General features: G+C 44.3%; 1 protein-coding gene across 3 annotated transcripts; it reads right to left on the reverse strand.

The window, feature by feature from the left end:
- Positions 1–314: 314 nt before the first annotated feature.
- Positions 315–18609, reverse strand: ZNF782 (zinc finger protein 782). Of its 3 annotated transcripts, none has more exons than XM_062208569.1 (6): positions 18542–18609; positions 17195–17423; positions 16249–16307; positions 11990–12116; positions 3002–3097; positions 315–2000 (listed from the first exon to the last, which is right to left on the reverse strand). In XM_062208569.1, the coding sequence occupies exons 3-6, from the start codon at positions 16264–16266 to the stop codon at positions 325–327; spliced, it is 1917 nt and encodes a 638-aa protein (XP_062064553.1). In that variant the 5' UTR covers positions 16267–16307; positions 17195–17423; positions 18542–18609; the 3' UTR covers positions 315–324. The 3 variants fall into 3 exon arrangements, with proteins under 3 accessions (XP_062064553.1, XP_062064552.1, XP_062064554.1); XM_062208568.1 differs by lacking the exon at positions 18542–18609 and adding an exon at positions 17988–18492; XM_062208570.1 differs by lacking the exons at positions 16249–16307; positions 18542–18609 and adding an exon at positions 17988–18490.
- Between the last annotated feature and the right edge of the window lie 8093 nt (positions 18610–26702).

The following is a 26702-nucleotide window of genomic DNA, read 5'->3' on the forward strand; positions in this document are numbered from 1 at the left end:
CTTAAGTCTAAACCCATCCCCTGTCCCAGTACATAGTTAAACATTATCTTAAGTCTAAACATAGCGAAAGAGCAGTACAATAAACCCATAAAAGCAGGGAGCTTCAGAATAAACAAGCCTTACGCAGAAACTGGCCTTGTTAAACATCAGTGCCTTCGCACAGACACTTATCTAAGACTGCTGGGAGATCGCATAAACAACCTTTACTCCAGCACGTAGGCATGCAAGCAACCTCTACTCCAGCACGTAGGCATCCTGCCTTACAAGCCTCCCACACTTGATATCCATTGTTAGAGCTTCCCCATACTCTTTACATTCATAGAGTTAATTCTCTGTGTGGGACTTCTGATGTTCTCTAAGGCTTGATTTATGGCTGAAAGCTTTTACACATTTATCACATTTATAAGGTTTCTCCCCTGTGTGCGTTCTCTGATGTTTTCTTAGGTCTGACTTCTCACTGAAAGCTTTTCCACAGTCACTACATTCGTAGGGCTTCTCCCCTGTGTGCGTTCTCTGATGTCCTCTGAGGTTTGTTTTCTGACTAAAAGCTTCCCCACACTGGTTACAAGGGTAAGGTTTCTCCCCTGTGTGAGTTCTCTGATGTTTTCTTAGGTCTGACTTCTCACTGAAAGCTTTTCCACAGTCACTACATTTGTAGGGCTTCTCCCCTGTGTGCGTTCTCTGATGTCCTCTGAGGTTTGATTTCTGTCTGAAAGTTTTTCCACACTCATCACACTTAAAGGGCTTCTCCCCAGTATGGGTTCTGTGATGCACTCTGAGGTTTGACTTCTGACTGAAAGCTTCCCCACAGTCATTACATTCAAAGGGTTTCTCCCCTGTGTGAGTTCTCTGATGTACTATAAGTATTGACTTATAGTTGAAGGATTTCCCACAGTCATTACATTCAAAGGGTTTCTCCCCTGTGTGAGTTCTCTGATGTATCCTTAGGCCTGACTTGGCTCTGAAAGCTTTCTCACATCCATCACATTTATATGGTTTCTCCCCGGTGTGGGTTCTCTGATGTTTCCTTAGGCGCGACTTCTCACTGAAAGCTTTCCCACATTCATGACATTCATAAGGTTTCTCTCCTGAGGGACTTTTCTGAGTATGAATTACACAGGAATTCAAAGAGCAGCATTTTCCATATTCATTACATTCATTGGGTTTTGATCTTATGTTAGTTCGCTGATGTACATTAAAAGTGGGCTGGTAGGTGGATATCTTTGTACATGTGCTATCCTCAGAGGATTTATCTGATATGTGAGTTCCCTGACGGAGCAGGAGTGCAGAATCATGGTTAAGCTTTTTCCCATATGCACCGTATTTCACCTCTGTATGAATTCTCTCATGATCTCCAATGTGTGACTTTTGGCTGGAAGATTTCCCTTTTGTGTCAGTTTTTTGAGTGGTCCTATTGAAACTATTTCCATTTTCACTAAATCCATAGTGACTCTTCTCTGGATGAATACTCTGAGAGACAATAAATGTTGATTTAGCACATTGGTTTTCCCCAGGTTTATTCAATTTATAAGATTCCACTTTTCGGTGGGCACTTTGAGATGTAATAAGGACAGTTTTTCCAAAGAAATCTTTTCCACTTTCATTATATTTACAAGCTTGTCCCAAGTTCTGAATTTTCTGATGCTGGATAACTTGCTCTTTAAGACTTAGGGCTTTTAAATTTTTATTATAAACAAAACCTTTCCTGCAAGTATTAGTTCTGCAGTTCTTAATATTGAGGAGCCATTTCTCACATAAGTTAAGCTCATGAGCCTTTTCTCTTGAGCAGTGGTCGTGTGGGGCCAGTGGGCTGGCACCCAGGTAAGTAGCCCCTGCCACACCACATTTACAGGGAGTCCTTGCAGTAAGATGGTTCATGTCCAGATTACATGGCATTTCTTGACTTGTAGTCAAGGATTTGTTGGTGAATAAAAGCGGCCACAAATATTTGTCTTGGTTTTCTGGGCTCTTCTCTGGCAATTCATCAGGATGAAAGTCTTCTGAAAATGAGAAAATTAAAAGTACTATGTAATGCTTAACAGTGCTCATGAATGGACACAGGTGAAGGGGCTTGCCAAAAAGTTCATGGAAAAATGTGTATTCTGGAAAAAACCAGCATGGACTTCAAATTTATTTTTTAAACTTTGATAAAATCCATTTTATCTATTTTAAGTTTTGTTCAAGGTCATGAAGATTTATCTGCCTGTTTTAGTCTAAGAGTTTTATAGTTTTAACTTTTTTAAAAAATTAATTAATTATTTATTTGAGAAGGAGAGACAAAACGAGAAGTCTTCCATCTGCTGGCTCACTCACCAAATGGCCACAATGGCCAGGGCTGGGTTAGGCCAAAGCCAGGAGCTTCTTCTGGATCTTCCACATGTGTGCAGAAGCCCAAGTACTTGGGCCATCTTCCGCTGCTATTGCAGGCATATTAGCAGGGAACTGAATCAGAATTTGAGTAGTCAGGACTCGAACCAGCACCTGAACGGGATGCTGGTGTCACAGGCAGCAGCTTAACCTGTTATGCCACAATGCCAATCCCTCAAAACAGCTTTGCACCAAATAAATGTATCTTTTAATTCTGCTTTCCACGAACTTTTTAAAGCTTCCTCAAATCATTATGCCCTATTATGTATTTGATTTCTTAATTTCTGTTTTAGTTTCCCAGCAATAAAGTATTTCCAAGTGGCATTTGGGTACATGCTAGATGGAAGGTACATGCTAGATGAGCAGCCCACAAGAAAACCCTGGTATCTAATCTCTCACGGCCTCTCTGGGTGGGCAACATGCATATATGTCACTATTCACTGCTGGGGAAACCAAGTATCTCCCTTTGAACTCTCAGAAGCTTGTACCTGATTTCCCTGGCCTTCACCCCACTTTTTGGCTTGGTTGATTTTGCTTTGTATCTTTTCTGTTAGATGTGAGCCATTAATATCCCGAAGTCTTGTGAGTCCTCCTAGTGAACGAGTGAGTTTTCTGACAGTATTCAGTAACTTACCTGGGGAGCTCCTGCTTAGAAATTCTTTATCTAACAACCATGGATCTTCTCCTTGTTCCAATATGAAGATAAGTCCTGGTTTTGTAAAGCAACACCCTGTAAATTAGAAGCAATTTAGGACTTGAGTTATCTGCATAGGTTTTGCTATTTCTGAATGTGAAAGAAGGTACAGTTTCAGAAGCAAAACACTGAGGGTGTTTGTTCACTGTATCTTTGGGGGAAGTGACAACAAAAACCATTTTCTTATGCCTACAGTAATCTCCTTGAATTGCAAGTCTAAATAACATTACATTCTAAAACACATGTCTTGGGTTTCAAACAAGAGATTTCATGAAGACTTCCATAACTGGTCATAATAAAAACTGATTTACTCCTTAAAAACTACACAAAATATATGAAATGTTATTTAGACTTTACACAACAGGTAGTGCAGACAGAGATCCTTGAGAATGGAGAAACAAATGAGATAAGCTCATAACAAATAAGGTTACTGCTGTGAGATTTTCCAACCCATAGAAAAATAACATCATTATCAACAACAACAAGAAAAAAAAACCAAAAATCCTCAAAACAAACATCAAAACAGCAGGCTGACAGATTCAGTGAGTTGAAACAATGGAATTATATGTGTAGAGAAGTTGGACACTAGAATTTGTGAGATAAAATATCAGAGAAGGAAGAGCTGTACTTATACAGTGTTCTGGAGATCTGCAGCAGGGTTTCCTGTGTGCGAATTGTGCACACACATAAGAAAATCACTTGGGCTTGGCGTAGGCGGAGCAGGTAAAGTTACTGCTTAAAACACTAGCATCCCATATGGGTTGAGACCTGGCTGCTCCACTTCCCCTCAAGTTCCCTGCTGATGTGCCTGAGAAAGCAGTAGAAGATGGCCCAGGTACTTGGAGCCCTGCACTCATGTGGGAGGCCCAGAAGAAGCTCCTGGCTCCTGGCTTCTACCTGATCCAACCCTGGCCATTGCAGAACTTAGAGAGTCAACCACCGGATGGAAGATCTCTCTCTCTCTCTCTTTCTTTCTTTCTTTTTTTTTTTTTTGACAGGCAGAGTGGACAGTGAGAGAGAGACAGAGAGAAAGGTCTTCCTTTAACCGTTGGTTCACTCTCCAATGGCCGCCGCGGTAGGCGCGCTGCGGCTGGCGCACCGTGCTGATCCAATGGCAGGAGCCAGGTGCTTCTCCTGGTCTCCCATGGGGTGCAGGGCCCAAGCACTTGGGCCATCCTCCACTGCACTCCCTGGCCACAGCAGAGAGCTGGCCTGGAAGAGGGGCAACCGGGACAGGATTGGTGCCCCGACCGGGACTAGAACCCGGTGTGCCGGCGCCGCTAGGCAGAGGATTAGCCTAGTGAGCCGCGGCGCCGGCCTCTCTCTTTCTATACCTCTGCCTATCAAATAAATAAATCTTTTTTCTTTTTCTTTTTCTAAGATTTATTTATTTATTTATTTGAAAGTCAGAGTTACACAGAGAAAGGAGAAGCAGAGAGAGAGAGAGGTCTTCCAAACGATAGTTCACTCTCCAATTGGCTGTAACGGCTGAAGCTCTGCCGATCCGAAGCCAGGAGCTTCTTCCGGGTCTCCCACACAGGTGCAGGGGCCCAAGGACTTGGGCCATCTTCTACTGCTATCCCAGGCCATAGCAGAGAGCTGGATCAGAAGAGGAGCAGCTGGGACTAGAACCAGCGCCCATGTGGGACGCCGGTGCTTCAGGCCAGGGCGCTAACCCACTGTGCCACAGTGCTGGCCCCAGTAAATCAATCTTAAAAAAGAAAAGAAAACCACTCACAGCTGGAGGAAAAAAACCAGCGAAAAAGAGTAGGCTGGGAAGTCACCAAAGCATATACAAAAGTAGGAAGCTTATGTAATCACCAGTCACAGTAGAAAAACTTCCTAATTTATGACCAATTAGGTAGAAAAATCAGAAGTTTATTGCCTTATTAGACTAGAGGCCAAATTCGTTCTAAACTAAAGTGAACTCTGAATCCAACATAACATATCTTAAAGCAAACCCTGAAAAGACTAATCTAATTCTAAATAATTTAACTACATTCCAAAAAGGACCCAAAATATTTAAAATGTGGTGCTGGCATCCCATATAGGTTTTGGTTCAAGTCCTGGATGCTCCACTTCTGATTCAGCTCCCTGTTAACGCACCTGGAAAAGCAGCGGAAGATGGCCCAAGTGCTTGGGCCATTATACCAATGTGGGAGACCTGGAAGAAACTCCTGGCTCCTGGCTTCAGATCGGCCCAGCTCTGGCTGTTGTGGCCATTTGGGGAGCAAACCAGGAGATGGAAGATCTCTCTCTCTCTGCCTCTCTGTAACTCTGCCTTTCAAATCAATCTTTAAAAAATAAGCTTAAAAACATTTTTTTAATAAAAAAATTAATCACTAGCAACAGAGTAAGAAATGACATATGACAAAACCAACAGTCAAGACAATACTGTCTAAGATAGAGAGACCTACTACATAATAAGAAAGGGAGTAATTCATCCAAAGGATGTGACATCTTAAAATGTCTCTCCTTCCTGCAACCCTATTCAAAATAGCAAATCCTGATGAAACTGAAATAACCGAAGTCACACGTACAGCTCATTTCTCAATAACTGATCGAACAAACACATAAAAATATATGGAAGATTTGAACAACATATAACAAAAAATTCAAATTCCCATCTGTAGAACACTCCACTTTCAGCATTGGGCAGACCATAGAGCCAGAAAATCAAAGTTAAACTGCAGTTTAGGTCAAACAGATCTAACAGACAATTATAAACCATTCTGGCCAACAGCTGAAGAGTACACATTCTTCCCAACAGCACACTGCACATTCTCCTGATCATAAACTGGACCACAAAATAAGTCCCAACGAATTTTTAAAAATCAAAATCATATCAAGTAAATTTCTGATCACAATAGAATAAAACTAGAAATCAGCAACAGGTAGAAGGGTGGAAACTCTGCTAATACAAAGAAATTAAGCAACATGTTGCTGAAGGAATTAATGAAGAAATAAAATAATTTCTCAAGGTAATCTAAAATGAAAACACAACACATCAAAATCTCAGGGACACAGCAAAAACTATACTAAGGGGTAACGTTTGTAGTAATAAACACATGCCTCAAAAAATGTGAAGGCTCTTGGGTCTGTGTTGTGGAGCACATTATGCCATTGCCTGTGACACCAACATCCCACGTGAGTGCTCATTTGAGTACTGGCTGCTCCATTTCCAATCCAGCTCCCTGCTAATGGCCTGGGAAAAGCAGCAGAAGGCGGCTCAGGTGTCTGGGCCCCTGCCACCTATGTGGGAGATCTACAAGAAGCTACTGGCTTTGGCCTAGCTCAGTGCTAGCCATTGTGCCCATCTGGCGAGTGAACCAGTAGATTGAAGATCTCTTTCAAATAACTAAATCTTTTTTTTTTTTTTTAAAGAAAACTATAGGCTAATGTCTCTAATGAATACAGATGTGCAAATTCTCAAAGAAATATTAGCAAACCAAATTCAATGGCACATTTAAAAGATCATTCATGATAATCAAGTGGGATTCATCTCAGGGATGCAAGGATGGTTCAATATATGCAAATCAATAAATGTGATCAAACACATGAACAGAATCAAGGACAACAACCACATAATCATTTGATATTCAAAATGATAAAAATCCCTCAACAAATTAGGTATAGAAGGAATGTACCTTGACACAATCAAGGCTATGTATTACAAAATGACTGCCAGCATACTGACAGGAGAGAGGCAGAAAGCTTTTTCTCTGAAATCTGGAAGACACAGATGCCTCTTGACATAGTACTGGAAGTCTTAGTGAGAACAGTTATGCAAGGGAAAGATAACATCCATATTGGAAAGGAAAAATAAAATTGTCGTGTCACAGACACGATGATCTAATTTATAGAAAACCTGAAGATCCCACCAAAAGAATCTAAAAAAAATTTAAAGAAATCATAAATTTCAGGATACAAAATCGGCATTAAAAAATCAAGGTGTTTCTATATGCCATGGTGAACTATCTAAAAAAGAAATCAAGAAAGGAATACCTTTTACAATAGCTTCAAAATAATAAAATTCCTAGGAATAATTTAAACAAGGAGGTTTCTACTCTAAAAACTATAAAACACTGATGAAAGAAATTGGAGAGGACACAAATACCTGGAAAAACATCCCATACTCACAGACTGGAAGAATAATATTATTAAAATGTCCAAATTACCCACAGCAATCTACAGATTCAGAAATTCCTATCATTAAGCTGATTACTTTTTTCACAGTTGTAGGGAAAAAAATCCTTAAATATGTACAGAATCAGAAGAGACCCTGAATAGCTAAAGTAATCCTGGGGGTGGAGGTGGGTGGGGAGATGGTAGCATCACAATACCTGATCTCAAAATACACTGTAATGCAATAGAAAACAGCATGCTATTGACACAAAAACAGACACATAGATCAATGGCAAGGAAGGCCCAGAAATAAATCCTCACATCTATAGCCAACTGATTTTTGACAAAGATGACAAGAACACACTTGGGAAAGGACAGTCTTTTCAATACATAATGCTAGGAAAATCGGATGTCCACATCTCTCCCTATACACAAGAACCAACTCAAACCAGACCAAAGACTTAAATATAAGATGCTGAACTATAAAAGTACTAGAAGAAAACAGGTGAAATGCTTCATGGCTTTGCACTGGGTAAGGATTTTTTTTTTATAAGATCTCAAAAGAATAGACACCAAAAGAAAGACAAACTGGATTATGTCAACCTGAAAAGCTTCTGACTAGCAAAGAAAACAATCAAGAGAATGAAGAGACAACATACTGAAATGAGAAAAAATATTTGCAACCCATACATCTGATAAGGGGTTAATACCCAGGATATATATAAAAGAATTCAAACATCTCATCAGCAAAAAAAATTTTTAAAAAGCTGATTTAAAAAATGGGCAAATTAGGCCGGCGCCGTGGCTCAACAGGCTAATCCTCTGCCTAGCAGCGCCGGCACACCGGGTTCTAGTCCAGGTCGGGGCGCCGGATTCTGTCCCGGTTGCCCCTCTTCCAGGCCAGCTCTCTGCTATGGCCCGGGAGTGCAGTGGAGGATGGCCCAACTGCTCGGGCCCTGCACCCCATGGGAGACCAGGAGAAGTACCTGGCTCCTGGCTTCAGATCAGCGCGGTGTGCCGGCCACGGTGGCCATTGGAGGGTGAACCAACGGCAAAGGAAGACCTTTCTCTCTGTCTCTCTCTCTCACTATCCACTCTGCCTGTCAAAAAAATAAAAAAATAAAAAATAAAAAAAAAATGGGCAAATGACTTGAATAAAGATTTCTCAAAACAAGACATAAAAGTGAATAATAGGTACTAAACAGTGCTCATTTTCATTACCCACTAGTGAAATGCAAATAAAAAAATAAGATATCACCTCATTTTAGTTAGAATGACTTCTATCAAAAATACAGAAAACACCAAGTGTTGGGGAAGATGTGTAGAAAAGGGAACCATTATTCACTACCGGGGAGAATATTAATTAGTGCAGTTATTATGGAGAGCAGTATAGAGGTTCTTCAAAAAATTAAAGATAGGGGCCAGTGTCTTGGCAGAGTAGGTAAAACTGCCTCCTGCAGTGCCGGCATCCCATGTGGGCGACGGTTCAAGTCCCAGTTGTTCTACTTCCAATCCAGTCTCTATTATGGCCTGGGAAAGCAGCAGAAGATGGCCCAAGTCCTTGGTCCCTATACCTGAGTGGGGGACCCAGAAGAAGCTTCTGGCTCCTGGCTTCGGATACGCCCAGCTCCAGCCATTGTGGCTATTTGGGGAGTGAACCAGCAGATGGAAGACCTCTCTCTCTGCCTCTGCCTCTCTGTAACTCTGCCTTTAAATAAATACTCTTTAAAAAAATCAAAGATAGAACTATCATAAGACTCAGTTATCCTACTAAGTATCGCCCAAAGGAAATGAAGCTAGTATCTTGAAGAGCTATCTGCATACCCTTGTTTATTGCAGCATTATTCACAACAGCTAATATAGGAAATCAGCCTAAGTGTTCATCAACAGATGAATGAATAAGGAAAATGTGGTATATATACACAATGGGTCATTACTGAGCCATAAAAGCATATATATATATATATATATATATTTATCACTTATATATAAAAGATAAAAGATATATATAAACATTATATATAATATATATATCACTTATATATGAAAGATATATATATATATAAACATTATATTATATATATATATATCACTTGCAACAGTGTGGATGGACTTGGAGTAGCTTATCTTAAGTGAAATAAGCTAGGTACAGAAATACAAATACTACAGGATCTCATTTACAGGTGGAATCTAAAGACATCTGTCTCAGAAGTAGAGAGTAGAGATTTAAGGTTACAAGGTTGGTGAGGTTGAAGTAGGGATGGGGCTGGTCAACAAATACAAAGTTACAGTTAGATAAGAGGAGTAAGGTCTGAAGTTCTATACAGCAGGGTGAATATGTCAATAATAATGTACTATATGCCACAAAATACCTAAAAGTAAGAATTTTTGAATGTTTTACCACAAAGAAATGATATATGAGGTGACAAATATGCTTATTACTTGATCAATACACAATGTATACATGTATTGAAGTATTACACTATACTCCATAAACTTGTATAATTATGTCAATCTATAACTTTAACATTTATTTATTTATTTATTTATATTTGAAAGAGAGACAGACAGAGGGAGACTTCCCATTTGCTGGTTCATGCCTCAGAACACCTGCAATAGCCAGGGGCTAGGACAGGCCAAGGTCAGGAGCCTGAAACTCAATCTAGGGCTCTCATGTAGGTCACAGAGATTCAAACACTCGAGCCATCACCTGCTGCCTCCCAGGCTTCCCAATAAGAGGAAGTGGAATTGGAAGTAGAGCTTGGACGTGAACCCAGGCACTTGAATACGGGAATCCTAAGTGGCACCCTAACTCCTGCACCAGATGCCCACTCCTAAAAAAGTTTTTCAAACAAAATATTTGTAAAAATGTTGTCTCTATGCCAGATGGATAGAGTTTGCAAAATATAAGTAAGACAGGTATGAATTTTAATTCAATAATAACAGAAAAAAAAAAACTAAACAAAAATGGCTAAAGGTTTGATTAGACATTTTACTAAAGAGCGATAAACGGCTAAAACACACATCGGGGGTTGGCATTTGGCACAGCAGTTAAGATGCTACTTCAGACGCCCTCATCTGTTTGGTAGAGCTGAGCTGGAGTCCTGGCTCCACTTCCACTTCCAGCTTCCTGCTATTGTGCCACCTGGATGCAGCAGTGAAGGCTCAAGCAGCTGGATCCCTGCCACCCAGATGGGGACTTAGACTGAATTCTTGGTTCCTGGATTGGGGTGGATCCAGTTGTGGACATTTGGGGAGTGAACCAGTGGATGGGAGACTCCTAACTCTGCTTTTCACGTAAATAAAATAAAAAAATTTTTTTTAAAATACACCAGAAAAGGGGCCAATGCTGTGGCACAGTAGGTTAAGTCTCCAACTGCAGCACCAGCATCCCATATGGGTGCCAGTTCTAGTCCTGGCTGCTTCTCTTCTGATCCAGCTCTCTGCTATGGCCTGGGAAAGCAGTAGAAGATGGCCCAAGCACTTGGGCCCCTGTACCCACCTGGGAGACCCAGAAGAAGCTCCTGACTCCAGATTAGCTCAGCTCTGGCCATTGCGGCCATTTGGGGAGTCAACCAGCAGATGGAAGACCTTTCCCTCTATCTTTTCCTCTCACTGTCTGTAACTCTACTTTTCAAATAAATAAAATTATTTAAAAAATACAAAAATACATGGGAAGGAATTCAACATTGCTAGTAAACTAGATTAAAAGCCAACAAGAAGGGCCAGCATTGTGGCACAGTGGGTTAAGCTGCTGTTTGTAACACTGGCATTTCATATGGAATGCTGGTTCAGGTCCTGGCTGCTCTGCTTCTGATCCAGCTTCCTGCTATGTGTCTGGAAAAGCAGTGGATGCTGGCCCACTCATGTGGGAGACCTGGATAAAATTCCTGGCTCCTGGCTCTGACCCAACCTAGCCTTGGCTGTTGCAGTTATTTAGGGGGTGATCAGTAGTTAGAAAATGTCCCTCTCTGTCTCTCATTCCCTGTCATTCTGCCTTTCAAATAAATAAATCTTTAAAAAAAAAAAACCCATGAAGATATAACCAGATACTAAGCAGAATGGTTAAAATAAGACTTACCAAATATTGACAACAAGAACACAGATATTACTTATGGGCATAAACAACAGTTTAGTCAGCATGAAAAGATTTGTCAGTTTCTTTATAAAGTTACATATAAATATACTAAAAGATCTAGCAAGTCCACTCCTAGGTATTTATGCAAAAGAAATGAAAATATGTTGACACAAAGATTTGTATGTGAACGTCCATAGAGTCTTTATTTATAATAGCCACAAACTAGAAAGAACCGATAGATCCATTAGGTGATAAAGAATAAAAAATAATGGTATATGCAAACAAAGAAGCAGTATCCAGCATAAAAAGACTGGACTACTGATATAAACACATACCTATATCTCAACAGCACTTTGCTAAGTAAAAGCAGCCAAAAGAGTATATGGTTTATGATTCCATTTGTATGAAATTTGAGGAGAGGCACAATTACTACAATAGGAAGCAAATCAATGGTGGGGTGAGAGGGTAAAGGGTGGCGGGAGCAGGGACCTCACTGCAAGGGGCTACCAGGAATCTTTTTGGGGTGACAGAAATATTCCAAATCTTGATTTTGTTGGTGGAAATCAACTGAACACAAGGTTTTTCAAAACCCACTGACTAGTAGACTGAAAGGTGCTGAATTCAATTTTCCATTGAACCTCTGTAACTGAAGTGATTGACATTTAAAAAAGGGAAAAAAAAATGAACCTTGGTATAGAGGGAATGGCATGGTAAGGTTTGCTCACCCAGTGAGACGAGGTGGCTGTAGTTCTCCAGCATCACGTCTCTGTACAGGGTCCTCTGAGCTGGGCTCACGTGCTGCCACTCCTCCGGGGTGAACTCCACACTCACGTCCTTGAATGACACTGATGCCTGTAACAGCACATTTCTCATCAACCTGACAACTTCTACTCAGCAGCAGGAAACTATTTTTGGAAACAAACTCTTATTATGTTCACAGTGGAGTTTGAAACAAAATGCTTTAAAGGATGCCTCTCATAGTCCTTGGTCTGTCTTATACTTTGGGAATGCATACTTAGCACAAATAGCATTCTTATGCTTTGACTTATTTTATTTATTTATTTATTTAATTTAAAAATTTTTTTTATTATTTTTTTTTATTTTTGACAGGCAGAGTGGACAGCAGAGGGAGACAGAGAGAAAGGTCTTCCTTTTTGCCGTTGGTTCACCCTCCAATGGCCGCCGCGGTAGGCGTGCTGCGGCTGGCGCACCACGCTGTTCCGATGGCAGGAGCCAGGTGCTTATCCTGGTCTCCCAAGGGGTGCAGGGCCCAAGAACTTGGGCCATCCTCCACTGCACTCCCTGGCCACAGGAGAGAGCTGGCCTGGAAGAGGGGCAACCGGGACAGGATCAGTGCCCCGACCGGGACTAGAACCCGGTGTGCTGGCGCCGCAAGGCGGAGGATTAGCCTAGTGAGCCGCGGCGCCGGCCTATTTATTTTTTTGACAGGCAGAGTGCATAGTGAGAGAGAGAGACAGAGAGAAAGGTCTTCCTTTTTTCTGTTGGTTCACGCCACAATGGCTGCTGCGGCCGGCGCACTGCGCTGATCCGAAGCCAGGAGCCAGGTGCTTCTCCTGGTCTCCCATGGGGTGCAGAGCCCAAGGACTTGGGCCATCCTCCACTGCACTCCCGGGCCACAGCAGAGAGCTGGCCTGGAAGAGGGGCAACCGGGACAGGATCAGTGCCCCGACCGGGACTAGAACCCGGGGTGCCTGCGCCGCAGGAGGAGGATTAGCCTTTTGAGCCGTGGCGCGGGCTGTACTTTTTAAAAAATTTTTTTATTTGAAAGGCAGACTGATGGAGAGAGGGAGAGGGAGAGAGATCTTCTATCCACGGTTCAGTCCCTAAGTGGCCTCAATGGCTGGTGCCAGGGCAGGCCAAAGCCAGGAGCCTGGAATTCTATTGAGGTCTCCCACATGAGTGACAGGGGCCCAAGCCATTTTCCACTGCTTTCCCGGATACATCAGTAGGAGCTGGATGGGAAGTGGAACAGCTGGGACTCGAACCAGCACTCACTGGATGCTGGTATTGCAGGCAGCGGCTTAGCCTGCAGTGCCACAATGCTGGCCCCTGTATTTGTTTTTAGATTACAACCATACACTGTCACTTAATGTGCCTCATTTTTAGGTAAAATTATTTTAAATAGATTTTCCATACACCACTGAAATACCCTGAGCACTCTGTACAGCACACACTCCAACCTAGAGATCTGTGTTGGGGCAATGGGAACCATGTCACCCAGTCAGACTTACAGAACATGGTTTCTTAAACTTGGCACTACTGACTTTGTAGACCAGATAATGCTTTTTCATGAGAACAATCTTGAGCATTTTAATATACTTAGTGGTATCCCTGTCTTCTTACCATTCAAAGCTAGTTTCAACAAAATATCTCAAAAACATTATCAGATAACTTCTGGGGAGCATAATCACCCCAAATTAGGTATCATTGCACTACATGAAATGTGGACTTCAGCAGCAAAAGACCCAATTTAAGATATGACCTGTGTTAAGGAAAAGCAACAGAAATAAAGAGTGAGAAGGTAATCTCTAGAAAACAAGATTCGTTATTGTTTTCTGGGGCAGCTACACATGACACTGCGTGGACAACTAGGTAGATACTGATACCACACACAGAAACTGAAAATATGGTAAGAGCAAAAGGTTGAGCAAGGCTCAAAATGCCTGCAGAACACACAAGGGGTCTTGAAAAATTCATGGAAATGGTATGGAGGAACTATGCACGCATTTCCAAAAAAATTTTACACCCAGAAAACCATCTTTGAATGCTATTTTTCTGATAGTTTTTGGAGGTACTCTTGCACAGATATACTTATCTGTCCACTTTTGGTCACATGATTTTGGAACAAAGGGAAGTAGAAAATGAAAATAAGGATCTAAGAAACAGTAGTCATTAAGATGGTAACTGAATTCATCAGAGAGAAGGAGTTGGCTCAGAAAGGGTACAGAAACTGAAGAGAGAAAAGGATCAAATACTGAATTCAAGAGAATAGCAATACTAACAGATAAGCCAAAGAAGAATAGGACATGAAAGCTGAAAAAACCATTTCTAAGAGAAAGAGAAACCAGAGGGGCCAGTGCTGTGGCGCAGTAGGTTAATCCTCTGTCTGTGGCGCCGGCATCCCATATGGACGCTGGTTCTAGTCCCACCTGCTTCTCTTCTGATTCAGCTCTCTGCTATGGCCTGGGAAAGCGGTACAGGATAGCCCAGGCGCTTGGGCCCCTGCAGTTGGTAGGAGACCCAGAGTTCCCAACAGTTCCAGCTGTTGCAGCCATTTGGGGAGTAAACCAGCAGATGGAAGACCTTTCTCTTTGCTTCTCCCTCTCACTCTCTTTAACTCTACCTCTCAAATAAATAAAATCTAAAAAAAAAAAGAAAGAAAAAAAAAGAAAAGAAAGAGAAACCAGAGAGATTAGCTTACGAGAAGAGAGAACTGCAAGCAAAATGCTTCTTTTGGTTCTGGATAATAGACTGAGCACACACATTGTATCTCCTGCCTCCAAAAATGCACTTAGGTTTAAAAAAAAAAAAAAAAAAGACACAACATACTATAAATGTATGACAAAAGAGGAAGTGAGGGAAACATCCCACGAGGCTGGAAAATTTGAACAAATTCTGGAGTTGCAGGGTAAGGCAGTATTCGATAAGAACAACTGGGCAATACTGTTGAGCAGGAATCTTGTATCAGAAGCTGGAGTTGGGAATTGAAACAAGACACTCCCGGGTGGGAAGTGGGTGTCCTAATGAGCATCTTAACTGCTAGGCCAAACACATGCCCCAGAAAAGGAATTTTTGATGTTGCAAAAGCAGTAGTAATTTCGAGATCCTAAGAAAATATTATGAAGTTCATAAAAACACATTTAAGAATAAAAAGTATTTTTCTACAAAAATATGAAAAAAATAATATAATGAAAAATATAATTCAATGTAGGTTTATGGTAATTAATTGGTTAGCAAATTGATTAGAGGGGCCAGTGCCATGGCTCACTTGGTTAAGCCTCCACCTGCAGTGCTGGTATTCTGTATGGATGCCGGATTCTGTCCTGGTTGCTCCTCTTCCAGTCCAGCTCTCTGCTGTGGCCGGGGAAGGCAGTGGAGGATGGCCCAGGTGCTTGGGCCCCTCCACCTGCATGGGAGACCAGGAAGAAGCACCTGGCTCCTGGCTTCGGATTGGTACAGCGCCAGCCGTAGTGGCCATTTCGGGAGTGAACCAACAGAAGGAAGACCTTTCTCTCTCTCTCTCTCTCTCTCTGTCTATAACTCTACCTGTCAAATTAAAAAAAAAAAAAAAAGTAAATTGATTAGAAATCAAAATTGTCACATAAAAATTCTCAGAAGGCCCAAGTTGATAAGCATCACATAATTTACATATAACACAATTTTCTAATTTTTGTAAATTTAGAAAAGAGGAGAAAAAAGTACCCCCTTTCCTTTTATGAGATTGTAACGATCATATATGATATCACAGTTGGACAGGAAAATGGGTATAGCCTAGTCTAACTTGTGAATACAGAAATAAGAATCCTAAGTAAAGGATAAGCAAACATCCTAGGGAAATATGTAAGAAGCAATTTACTACACTTATTAGCAACTTAGGTCTACATGGGGATTCAACATTAAAAAATCATTTACCTTATCCAAAATAGTTACAGATGAAAGGAAATAGCCATAGCTCTATTCTGATGGATAAACAAAAGTTATTCAATATAATTCAATGCACATTCATGGCTAACTTGAAATCTTAGTGACCTGGTAACTTTAGGGAACCTGTTTACCTGGACAAAGGTTACCTACCAAACACCAAGAGCACGAATCAGAGTTCATGGGAAAGCTCTGACTATCTTCCTTCTAGGGAGTCAAGAAAACTTGACTTGGTCCATTTCCCCTTTTACATGTAATGCACGAGTCCTTCTAAACCTCATAAATGCATTACAACACAAAGTGAGGGATAAATAGAGCTCACCTGAGATGTGTTCATCATCTGTGGCTTTTGGGACGCTGCAGAGAACCGTGAAGGCTCAGCTGGGGACAAAGAAAGAGGATGGGGTTATGAGATCTGCCTGCCTCACTGCTCCCTGATAAAGCACTCTGAATCTCAACAACCGGCTGGGGAGAGGACTCCCTAAGGGGATAGGCCCCTTTTTGGCCTTGGAAAGACATAAAAAGGATCAGGTGCAAGGTGGCACCACCTGTCCCTGTGCCAGCCTGAAATGATCCTGGGGGTTAAACTTGCTGCTTATTTTATTGAAATATAAACTTTTCTCAACTGATTTAACAAAAATGCACATGTCCTTCTAACACAGAGAAATAAAGACCTCAGGAGATTAGTTGAATTAAAATTCACCAAAGGGTAAGACACTAACTATTCTTTGATTAAAGTTGCCTTGGCAGAAAAATACTGTGTCACCTATTCATTTTTCTTGGTAATAATGTTTGTTCACAGAAAGCCTAGTAAAGATCAGCTACAACTGGATATATTTCTCAAAAGTTGCTTTTTCTCAGTTTTCTAAAATCATATTTTATTTGAAAGGAAGAGGGGGGGGGAGGAAGGGAGGGAGGGGGGGAGAGAGAGGGAAGAGAGGGGTCTTCCATCCCCTGGCTTACTCCCCAAAAGCCTGCAATAGCAGGGGCTGGGCTAGGCTGAAGCCAGGAGCCTGGAATTGAATCTAGGTTTCCCACATGGGTGGTGGGGGCCTAGGTACACAATCATTTACCACTATCATTATCATCAGGCAGCCACTCCACCTCTCAGAGTGTGTATCTGCAAAAAGCTGGAATCAGAGGCGGAGCCGGGACTTGAACCCACAGACTCCAATATGGGATTGCAGGTATCCCAAGCAGCATCTTAACCACTACACCAAATACTTCCCTCCAAAGGCCCTCCTGAAAAGATGCTTTTGGAGACTCACCTACGAGAGGATGAACCACGGCGTCTTCCTCCTGGTTCTGTCACAAACCAAGTATCCCGGGAGAGTCACTGCACCTTTCACGCCTAATGTCTTTGAAGCTTTCAAAGCAGCCCGAAGTAGCTAACTTTGGAAAACCCTTTGGGAACCATCATTCTGGAATCCTGTGCAGCCGGGATCGTATCATTAGTGTCACACATGGTGATGGACCTGTGTGAGAGTAGCCCAGCGTCTGTGGAATGTGGAGAACAAGGGAAAAGCTAAGACAGAATTTCCACCCTCTCCCTGACCAAGCTCTACAGCGAAGTGTCCTCTCCCAGGCAGCCTGTGCCTGGCCTGGCCAGCTCACTTTGCTCATCTCAAAGATGGCCAGCCTCCCACTGCCACACCGTCTGGCGTGAGTTGCGGTTGTCCCCAGGTCTGGCTCACTCTGGGCAGGAGCATGAGGAACTGCTTCTGACCACGCAAAACTAGGACCTGCTCTTTCCCAGGCTTTTCTGTGTCTGCTCTGCAGCTCTGGAGAGAGGCCTGAGCTCAGTGGGGGTCCTGCTCCAGGGACCTCCTCATCTCGCCTGGGGATTACTTGATTTCAAAGAGCTGGTCCCTGGACCTGAGAATCAGGCTCCCTTTAAGGGCAAAGACCCGACTTTTGGAATTCGTTCTATCACACGTACAGACAGCCTGACGAGTGCAGAAGGGGGACGCACAGGCTCTGAGGGGACACCCGCGGGCCCCTCTCCGTGCACTTCCCTTCGCATCCCTGCGTGGTGCCGTGAAGGCGGCATCGCTGGCACACCTGCCCGAGTCAGAGCTCCCTCTCGGCCAGCCTGTGGCCTCGGCACGTCACTCAGGGCTCAAGAACCTGCGCTTCGCTCTCTGCTTCGCAGGCGATGACTTCAACCTCAGTTTCCAAACAGCGCCACGGAGCAGGCTCATCCTCCGAGGAGAAAGCAGGGTCTTGCCCAGGCCCCTCTCGGCGCTGCTCGCGGGGGACAGAGCTGGGACCCATCTGTCCGACTCCAGACCTCGGGGTCTCGCGGCAGACCCACCGCCCGCGCCTGCGGCACGGGTATAGTGGGTTTTCCCCTCGTGCCTCAGGCGCCGGGCTCACGGGCCTCGCACACCCAGGTCCGCCCGGAGCTCAGCCCCACCTGCGCGCTCCACGGGACTGCGGGGCTCGGTCCCTGCGCACCGGCCTCTGCCGGCCCCGACTCCCCCCGCCCCAGCGAAGGGCCCGGGGGCGAGAAGGGAATCGCAGCGATTTCCCGCTTCCCCTCCGGGGCGCGAGAGCATTCCTCCCGTCTGGTCCCCAGCGCTGTTACCCCAGGTGCACCCCCTCTACTTTCCGACCTGACCCCGAGGCTGGCAAGCCGCTTCCCGGGATCCCAGGACGCCAGCGGGAAGGCGGGGCAGCAGCTGCACATGCGCAGAAAACGTCCGGAGCCCCCTTCCCAGAGTGCAGCGCGGTTCACCCGACCGCTTCAAGACTACATTTCCCGTCAGCCTCTGCGACCACTCTTGCAGGCGAGTCTCGCCATTTCCATGCCCGAGGACGAAGTTTTGTTTTGTTTTTTTTTTTGAAGCTAATGGTCTTTTTATTGGGGGGAAAAAATTAGAGACTAGCATTTACAATTTTTGGAATGGACGTAAATTGTAGTTTCACTATTTTTTATTTTACTTATTGGAAAGGCAGAGTTCCAGAGGTTCCATCCGGCGGTTCACTCCCCAGATGGCCACAAGGTCTTTAGCAGGGAGCTGGATGGGAAGTGGAGCAGCGGGAGCTCAAACTAGCGTCCACAAGGGATGGGGCGCAGCTGGCGGAGGCCTGACCAGCTAGGGCCCAGGATGGTGTAGTGTGTTAGGCGGCCATGTTGATGGTCCTGCAGGAGTTCGGGAGTTCACGGCCGCAGCCCATTCTGCCAACGCCAAAGTCATGCTCCAGAAAGGTTTTGTTGGGCACCAAAAAATATGTTGTGTCCAGATCGTTAGATCCCCGCAGAGACCCCCAGAGAGTCGATCACACCGAACTGCAAAAGCAAGGTTTATTTGGGAGTACAAGCCGCGACAGGGACCCCATCCAACCAACCGGCACAGCGGAGGAAGGAGTGAGGAGGCCCCAGTCTTTGTTTGGGAGAGTTTTTAAAGGAAGAAAGGGCTACATCAGCAGGAAAAAAGACTTACATACAGCATGGAAGCTTTGGGTACAGGGAGTTACAGCGGGGGCTCACAGCATGGAAGCTCTGGGCACAGGGAGTTACTTTGTTCAGCAATCTCTACTGTGCTGTCCTTGGTCTACCGAGCTAGCTGTTCCTGGTAAGCTTTGATACCTCCGGAATGCCTGAATTCCTGCTTTTACAAGGACCTGGGTCTGCTATGGGAAACGGAGGCTGTTTTTTTTAATTGTTTTAAAATGGAGTCACTTTGGTTCTTCAATACAGACGCCTGAGTGCCCAAATCTTCAAGCTGCGTACCTGACAGGTCAGCCCACACAGCGTGTTACTAACCAGCAAATGGAACCCGAGGGAGTCCACTAAGTGCTTCCTTGTCATTGAGGTAATCGAGTATTTATAGTGCATTCGGCCGTGTAGCTTGATCTTCAGGGGGCAGGACCGGCAACCAAAACGTGCGGATTGTGTGTGTGTGTGTGTGGACAGAGGTACTTCTGAAATTCACTTTTTTTAAAAAAGATTTATTTATTTATTTGAAAGTCAGAGTTACGCAGAGAGAGAAGGAGGGGCAGAGAGAGAAGTTCACTCCCCAATTGGCTGCAAAGGCCGGAGCTGTGCTGATCTGAAGCCAGGAGCCAGGAGCTTCTTCCGGGTCTCCCAAGTGGGTGCAGGGGCCCAAGCACTTGGGCCATCTTCCACTGCTTTCCCAGGCCATAGCAGAGAGCTGGATCGGAAGTGGAGCAGCCGGGATTCGAACCGGCGTCCATATGGGATGCCAGTGCTTCAGGCCAGCACGTTAACCCACTGCGCCACAGCGCCGGCCCCGAAATTCACTTTTGCTATATAGAAAGAGAATGAATAAGCTTTCCCTACCCCCTACCCCCCGCCCCCCCCCCCCCCCCCCCGACTCAAGTAAAACATTCGGTTTGATTCTTTTAGAGGGGCAAGGGAGTTGAAAGCAGGTATTCATTTTGTAGTCACAGGGGCTCATGGTTGACGTGTCCGTCTCCGTCCACATGTGCGTCTCTGGCCATTGTAGTGTCTGCTGCGCTGATACAACTGTTTCCATTCCTGTCCTAGACTGGGGAATGCGTCAGGAGTCTCCTCTTTACTAGTTTTCGTCTTTCTGGCCATCCTAGTCAAGAATTCTGGGAGGTCAGTGGTGCCGCTGCGGCGATCCTATCCGGCAGTTCAGCTTCTGTTGGGTTCTGACCCCGTGACCTCATGACAGCTCCAAGTTCCTCTGTTGTGATGGTGTCATGACCCTCTTTAATCGACTAGGGCGAAAGTTTCCTTGAAATCAGCGATCTGTTCTTCGCGCCATCGATTGGCCGCGGTGCGAGCCAAGGGAGGACCATCAAGGGGAGAGCAGGGGCTGTGACGGCGGCGGAGGTCCCCCCGCTGCTAAGGCGGAGTGCGTGGGCTGTGGTGCGCTGAGGACACGCCTTGTGCTGTGCTGCGCCGTGCCGCGCCACGGCCTGTGGTTGGGCCGTGCGCGCTCTGGTGCGCTGTGGTTCTCTGTGCGCGCTGTGGGTGTGCCCTGGGCTGTGCTGCGCCGCGCCACGGGCTGTGGTTGGGCCGTGCAGCGCTCTGGTGCGCTGTGGTTCTCTGTGCGCGCTGTGGGTGTGCCCTGGGCTGTGCTGCGGCACGCCGCGCGCTGTGGTTGGGCCGTGCAGCGCTCTGGTGCGCTGTGGTTCTCTGTGCGCGCTGTGGGTGTGCCCTGGGCTGTGCTGCGGCACGCCGCGCGCTGTGGTTGGGCCATGGGCGCTGTGGGTGCGCCTTGTGCTGCGCTGTGTCGTGTGCTGGGGTGCGCCGTGCGCTGTGGATGCGTTGTGTGCTGGGGTGCCACAGGACAGTGCACTGTGGGCGCTGTGCTGTGCTGTGTTGTGACCGCCACCACCGCGGCGGGACCCAGGATGAAGTTCTCAAAAGTGTGATAGACAAGACTCTGCAGGAGTCGCAGCAAGTTAAGAGTTAAATTTGAACTCCACTGCCAGAATGCAGAGCGTGGCTCCCCCGAAATAACAGCATCTACACCTCAAGGCTTTTGGAGACAATTGGGTAGACTGAATGTATATTGGGTGTTGAGAAGGAAAATTTCCATTATTTTTGTGAAGTGCAAAAGAACTCTTGGAGTTATGTTGGAAAATTGATTTTTTAAAAAAAGTCACGGTTACTGAAGGTTTTAGGACTGAAATGATAGAACCTTCAATTTACTTTATAAATTTATGTGTTTTCAACCTACCTCTTTGTAGCCACTTGATCCACTAACTGGAGAGCCCGGGGCTTGGTGCCCCCTGAGCCAGGGATGGGTTCCTAAGGAGGGTCATGGCTGCAGGTGTACGCCTACAGAGAGTTGGTATTTTTATGGTGACATTGCTTCTGGCTGAATTCTCTTATTTTTTTAAATTTATTTTTTATTTATTTGAAAGAGTTACATAGAGAGGTAGAGACAGAGAGAAAGGTCTTCCATTCGCTGGTTCACTCCCCAGATGGCCTCAACAGCTGGAGCTGTGCCAATCCGAAGCAAGGAGCCAGGAATTTCTTCCGGGTCTCCCATGTGGGTGCAGGGGCCCAAGGACTTGGGCCTCTTCTACTGCTATCCCAGGCCATAGCAGAGAGCTGGATTGGAAGTGGAGCAGCCAGGACTAGAACCAGCGCCCAAATGGGATGCCGGTGCTTCAGGCCGGGGCTTTAACCTGCTGCACCACAGTGCCAGCCCCCCTCTTATTGTTTTAACACATTTTAATGTTAATTATCTTGGATGTCCGTGCTCATAATGATACTCTTTGCTTACTTTTTGCCTCTATTTACGATTCTTTTTCATTCTTTAATGAATTACAAATAAAAGGACAAAATGCTGATTGAACTATATTAAATTAGTCATAATAGACTTTAGCAAAAAATCACTAACGGGAAGTGGTCAGTAGGTGTGTTATTTCCTGAAACGTTTGTGGAAAACCCGCTGTGAATAGACATCTTTCTAGATGCTGGGGTAGTAAAATGAAAATCTCCTCTAGGAGATAATTTCCCCTACATCCATGACCCCAGCTGTAATGCAGACAAGAGACTACATGATGGCTGGCGCTGTGGCTCACTTGGTTAATCCTCCGCCTGTGGCGCCAGCATCCCATATGGGCGTCGGGTTCTAGTCCCGGTTGCTCCTCTTCCAGTCCAGCTCTCTGCTGTGGCCTGGGAAGGTAGTGGAGGATGGCCCAAGTCCTTGGGCCCCTGCACCTGCATGGGAGACCAGGAGGAAGCACCTGGCTCCTGGCTTCAGATTGGTGTAGCCCGCCAGCCGTGGTGGCCATCTGGGGGGTGAACCAACAGAAGGAAGACCTTTCTCTCTGTCTCTCTCTCTCTCACTGTCTAACTCTGCCTGTCAAATTAAAAAAAAAAAAAAGAGAGAGAGAGAGAGAGAGAGAGAGACTACAGGATACTAGAGGTGAGTCATGGGGCCATGAAAATGTGGAGAGTGTTGAAGCATCCTAGAGACTATCGCTAGAACCTGGCAGGAAAATGTTAGCCTCACAGGAGTTGTGACCCTAGGCGTTAATAGCTAATTCACAGCTTACTGCAAAGAAGCAAAGGAGTAAATTACCCAAACTGCACTTGTTTTCTTCCCTCTAATGTCCTATCCTCTGTTAAACATCTTTAAACATCATTCTATACCTATTCCTAGAATTCTATTCAAAATATCTATACCAACCCTTTTGTTGCCAATTTTCCAGTCTTACTCTTTTCTAGATCCTAGCTACTATTGAGCTATTGGACTATGAGCTATATGAATCCATATAAATCTGAACTACAGATATGTATGTCTTCAAAGTGAATAACCTGAAATAACTTCTTAAATTCTGCCCCTGGGGAAGTGTCTTTGTACCACACATTTCAGAACCACCCCTACCAGGATCGGAATTGCAGCAGCTGACGTGTCCAAAGAGGCCACCATACGTTGTAGACCCACTTTGAAGGAGATGCAGTCAGTAGATGGGCACAGGTCTCAGGAATGCTTGGGGAATAACTCAGAGTATATACTGTGACTAAGTTATGAGGAATTTCATCAAAGAGAGCCAGCCTCCCCTTCTCAAGAGACACTCCCCTAGGGTGCTATCTACCTCATTTCAATGGACTTGCTAATCAAAGAGCAGCCACCACAGATCCATTCATATCACCATAAAAGATGGCTACCCATCAGAAATAACTGATTTTAAGAAGTATTTGTTAGATCTCAGTGGTAAAATATATGTTATTTCATAGGTATGAAATGCAGCATGAACTGCTCCTAAGGTCTTAGTGAGTATGCTCATATTGATATATTTGGCCCCATCCAAACATAGTTTGATCCTTCCTGGTATAATATCTTAAGAGTACACTTTTATATATGCTATCTAGTTTCTACTCGTACTATTGATCAAGATCTTGAGTTCCTTTGGTGTTTTGATATTTTATTTTGTGTTTTGATTTTTATTTCTAGATAAAACTTTATAATTCTCTCTTCAGGTATAGCTGTATTAAAACAAAATATGTATATTTTTATTTGAAAGAGTTATATATATATATACACACACACACACACACAGAGGGAACTCTTCCATCTGCTGGTTCACTTCCCAAATGGTCACAATGGCCAGGGCTGGGCTAGGCTGAAGCCAGGAGAATAGAACTCCATCCAGGTCTCCCAAAGGGTGGTAGAAGCCCAAGCACTTGGGCCATCTCCCGCTGTTTCCCAGGTGCGTTAGCAGGGAGCTGAAGCACAGATAGAACACTTAATGACTGTGGAATGCACATTCTTTTCAATAGCATGTGAAAATTCTCCAGGATAAACCATAGTAGGTAATAAAAATTTCATGGGAGTGGAATGATTAAAAATATTCTTTCCAATGACAATGGAATGAAAAGAGGTATCAACAGCAGAACACATCTGGGATATCCACACATTTTTGGAAAGTAAGTGACCCATGTATGAGTAATGCATGAGTCAGAAAAATCAGAAGGGAAGTTCAAAAGTGCTTTGAAGTAAATAAAAGTGTGAAACAGACTATCAATATTTATATGATGAGCCTGAAGCAACGCTCATAAGGAAGTTCGTAGCATTCATTATGTAGAGTGTAAGAGAAGAAATGTCTCAGATTAACAACTTAAGTTTATGCCTTAAGAAAGTAAAAAAAAAAAAAGAAGCGCAAACTAAGTCAAACAAGCCAAAGAAAGGAAATAACAGAGCTTAGAAAGGTGTCAATGAACTATAAACCAAAAATTGATAAAACCAGAAATTTTCTATTTAAGATCCTGAAAATTGATAGTCTTCATAGAAAAAATAGAAAACAGAACTTACTAAAATCAGATACTAAAGGGCCATCATTAACAACCACACAGAAATGAAAGGATTATAATATTCTGAAAAACATTATGCCACAAATAAGACTGTATGTAAGAAACAAATTCTTTTTTTTTAGACAGAGTTAGACAGTTAGAGAGAGACAGAGAGAAAGGTCTTCCTTCCATTGGTTCACTCCCCAAATTGCTGCTACAGCTGACGCTGTGCGGATCCGAAGCCAGGAGCCAGGTGCTTCCTCCTGGTCTCCCATGTGGGTGCAGGGCCCAAGCACTTGGGCCATCCTCCACTGCCTTCCTGGGCCACAGCAGAGAGCTGGACTGGAAGAGGAGCAACCGGGACTAGAAGCCAGCGCTTATTATTTTTGGGAAGTCTATTATAGATTTTTGCTTTGTGGTTACCAGGAAGCTTATAAAAATCTGTTATTTTGAAATGATGGCAACTTGATGTTGTTTATAAAGATAAGAAAAGAAACAAAATACTAATAAAGAACTCTAATTTTGCCCTCCATTCCTCCCTTATTTTGAAATGGTGCTGTCCCATTTAACATCTTTCTACCTTGCCTGTCTTATCACATACTAATGTTGTTATGATTTTTTCTCATCATACTAAAGATGCAAATGTTTTGTGCATGTTTTCTATATCAGAGCATTCTGAATTTGTTTATATAGTTACTTTTATCAGTGAGTTTTCCACCTTGTGATATTTTAATCTTTTTTTTTTTTTTTTTTTTTTTTTTTTGACAGGCAGAGTGGACAGTGAGAGAGAGAGACAGAGAGAAAGGTCTTCCTTTGCCGTTGGTTCACCCTCTAATGGCCGCCGCGGTAGCGCGCTGCGGCCGGCGCACCGCGCTGTTCCGATGGCAGGAGCCAGGTGCTTATCCTGGTCTCCCATGGGGTGCAGAGCCCAAACACTTGGGCCATCCTCCACTGCACTCCCTGGCCACAGCAGAGAGCTGGCCTGGAAGAGGGGCAACCGGGACAGGATCGGTGCCCCGACCGGGACTAGAACCCGGTGTGCCGGCGCCGCAAGGCGGAGGATTAGCCTGTTGAGCCACGGCGCCGGCCAGATATTTTAATCTTACTCATTAGCATCTCTTTCGGTTTGAAGAAACGCTTTAACATTTCTGATAAGGCAAGATGATGTTGTTAAATTCTCTCAGCTTATGGCGGTCTGGGAGTATCTTATGTCTCATATCTAAAGGATGGCTTTGGGGCCCGTGCTGTGGCGCAGTAGGTTAATCTTCTGCTTGCAGTGCCGTCATCCCATATGGGCGCCAGTTCTAGTCCTGGCTTTTCCTCTTCCAATCCAGCTCTCTGCTGTGGCCTGGGAAAGCAGTAGAAGATGGCCCAAGTCCTTGGGCCCCTGCACTCATGTGGGAGACCCAGAAGAAGCACCTGGCTCCTGGCTTCGGATGTGCGCAGCTCTGTCCGTGGCGGCCATTTGGGGAGTGAAGCAACAGAAGGAAGACCTTTCTCTCTGTCTCTCCCTCTCACTGTCTGTAATTCTACCTGTCATATAAACAACATCAAGTTGCCATCATTTCAAAATAACAGATTATTTTTATTTGGCTGGAGACTTCCTCCCGTTACTGTGACGATTTCATCCCACTCCCTCCTGGTCTGTGAGGTTGCTGCTGAGAAGTCAGGGAAATTTGGGATCCTTTATGTTTTATATGTTTCTTTTCTCTTGCAGCTTTGAGAATTGTGCCTTCATCTTTAACCTTAGATATCTTGATTATAACATATCTTAGGGTGGACTTGGTTGGACTGAACACAGCTAGTGACCTCTGAATTCCCTGTGCCTGGATAGTTGTATCTTTTCCTAGTTTGGGGACATTTTCTATTATCTCTTTGAATATGCTTCCACCGCTTTGGCTTTCTTAAGTTCATTTTTAAAAAGTTTTATTTATTTTAAAGTTTATTTGAATGGCAGAGAGAAAAAAAGAGATACACACAGATCTTCCACCTTCTGATTCACTGGGGCTGGGCTAAACTGAAGCCAAGAG

This window comes from Lepus europaeus, chromosome 12 (genome assembly GCF_033115175.1).
Source record: "Lepus europaeus isolate LE1 chromosome 12, mLepTim1.pri, whole genome shotgun sequence".
NCBI classification, from domain to species: Eukaryota; Metazoa; Chordata; class Mammalia; order Lagomorpha; family Leporidae; genus Lepus; species Lepus europaeus.